At 42.3% G+C, this 1,719-nt stretch overlaps 1 protein-coding gene across 1 annotated transcript in view; it reads right to left on the minus strand.

Moving 5' to 3' along the window:
* The window catches only part of LOC119409630 (C-type lectin domain family 4 member G-like), a 15,688-nt gene extending 14,375 nt beyond the window's left edge, over nt 1-1,313 (minus strand). The window contains exon 1 of the mRNA XM_037676531.1: nt 1,253-1,313. Coding sequence (XP_037532459.1) covers nt 1,253-1,313 — 61 coding nt within the window. The remainder of the gene's footprint in view (nt 1-1,252) is intronic.
* Between the last annotated feature and the right edge of the window lie 406 nt (nt 1,314-1,719).

Below are 1,719 nucleotides of genomic sequence, written 5' to 3' on the forward strand. Positions count from 1 at the left end.
CCCCCCCCCCCGCTTAATGCATGTGCACTGGAGTTTTTCCCCATAGGTGAGAGAGTAACTTCCCTACACCTTTGGGTTCAGAGTACCCAGCCTTTCTGGAGTCCATAGCAGGGGTGCTAGAAGGTTCTCCAGCTGGGGACTCCTTTTTTCCGCGTTCTCAAGTTAGGGAAGCCCAGATGCCTCCTTCAGCTCTTCTGGGATGATTCTAAGGCTGTCCCAGGCCAGCCAAGAACCAGTCCCTTCAGCACGTTCTGGGTCTTCCTGGGGTCTCTTCCCAGGCGGACATTCCTGGAAATGTTCCCGAAGGCGGGGTCCAAGGTGCGTCCTTACCAGGTGTCTAAATCACCTCAGCTGGCTCCTCTGGATGTGGAGGAGCAGCAGATCAGAGGACACGACTACAAAGTGTATCATCTGTGATCAAGGGTGTCCTGGTACCATGTCCACTTATGGACAAAACATGACAAGCTCAAAAGTCCAACAACAGAACACTGCTCGGGTTCACTTCAGAGAGCTTCTGCACCCAAGACCTACTCTTGAACAAGTGGAAGGTAACGAATGGATGGACTCGAAGAATTGAAGATTGTTGGTTTGCTTATGAATTAAAAGTTTGGGCTCATCTGACCCAACATCTAGTCCGAATGATGCCACAACTCGTCCAACAAGGATCTGTCTAATAACTATAAAGAGACTAAAACAGAATCCTACATTCCTCTAAAATACATTTAAACACTTGTCCAGGCCTTTATTATGTCTAGATTTGAGACTCCTATTTTTCCTGCAGTTTGTCCAGAACGCTGCTGAAGGCGTGAACACATCGCTCCAGTTTTAGCAAAGGTACACTTCCTGTTCATTTATAGACTCATTTTAAGGTTCTTGTTACTTTTAGAATGGTTTGGTGTCCAGATAGTTTTTTTTTTTTTACCCCTAAAGAGCACAGAGATCTTCCAGACAGATGCTCCTCTTCCACCTTAAGGTTGTTAATTTGTATTTGTTGTTTATGTGTAATTTTATTTTATTGATGGATTTTCTTCTTTATCTTGAAACTAACTCCTGAAGCACTTTGGTCAACCATGTTTTTAAACATGCCATAGAATTAAAATTGACACTTGTTAACTCATATGAACTATAAACTAATCTTTGACACATCTACCGTACATCTAAACTCTGCGCACTAACCCTTGAAACGATCGGTTTTCTGTCCAATTAAACAGAAAGCCCCGAGTTTCACTGGCAAACAGCAGGAGACACTCACCTTTCTGAGTTGCGCCACTGTTCTTGAAGACAAGTGATGAATAACTGACTTCGTCCTCCATCTCTAAAGCCGACACAAACCTGCTGCAGCTTCAGGGCAGAAAATGAGAGCAGGTTCAACAGAAGCTGCTGATATTCTTTCCAAGCTGTGACAAAACGTCACTACATCACTTCATAGAGAACTAAAAGGTTCCTTTTTTTTATTTTGACAAAGCTCAGAAAATGTAACCAGTTTTTTTTTTAGAAATGGTTTTCATGAGTATTCATTTTATTTTTAGGAAGTGTGGTTTTAATTACAAGTGTTATGCAAAACCTGAACTTCAACTCAACCTCTGACTTTATACAAGATGTTTGTTTCATGTATAAACTTCCACGAGGACCTGCTGTATCTGTTGCTGATCAGTAGTTGTGTTGCACCATGTTGGTTGAATCATTTGAACAATCAACCTGCTGTTACACTGATCAGAT

The sequence above is a fragment of the Nematolebias whitei genome, chromosome 5 (genome assembly GCF_014905685.2).
Source record: "Nematolebias whitei isolate Nwh7 chromosome 5, NemWhi1, whole genome shotgun sequence".
Classification (NCBI taxonomy): Eukaryota; Metazoa; Chordata; class Actinopteri; order Cyprinodontiformes; family Rivulidae; genus Nematolebias; species Nematolebias whitei.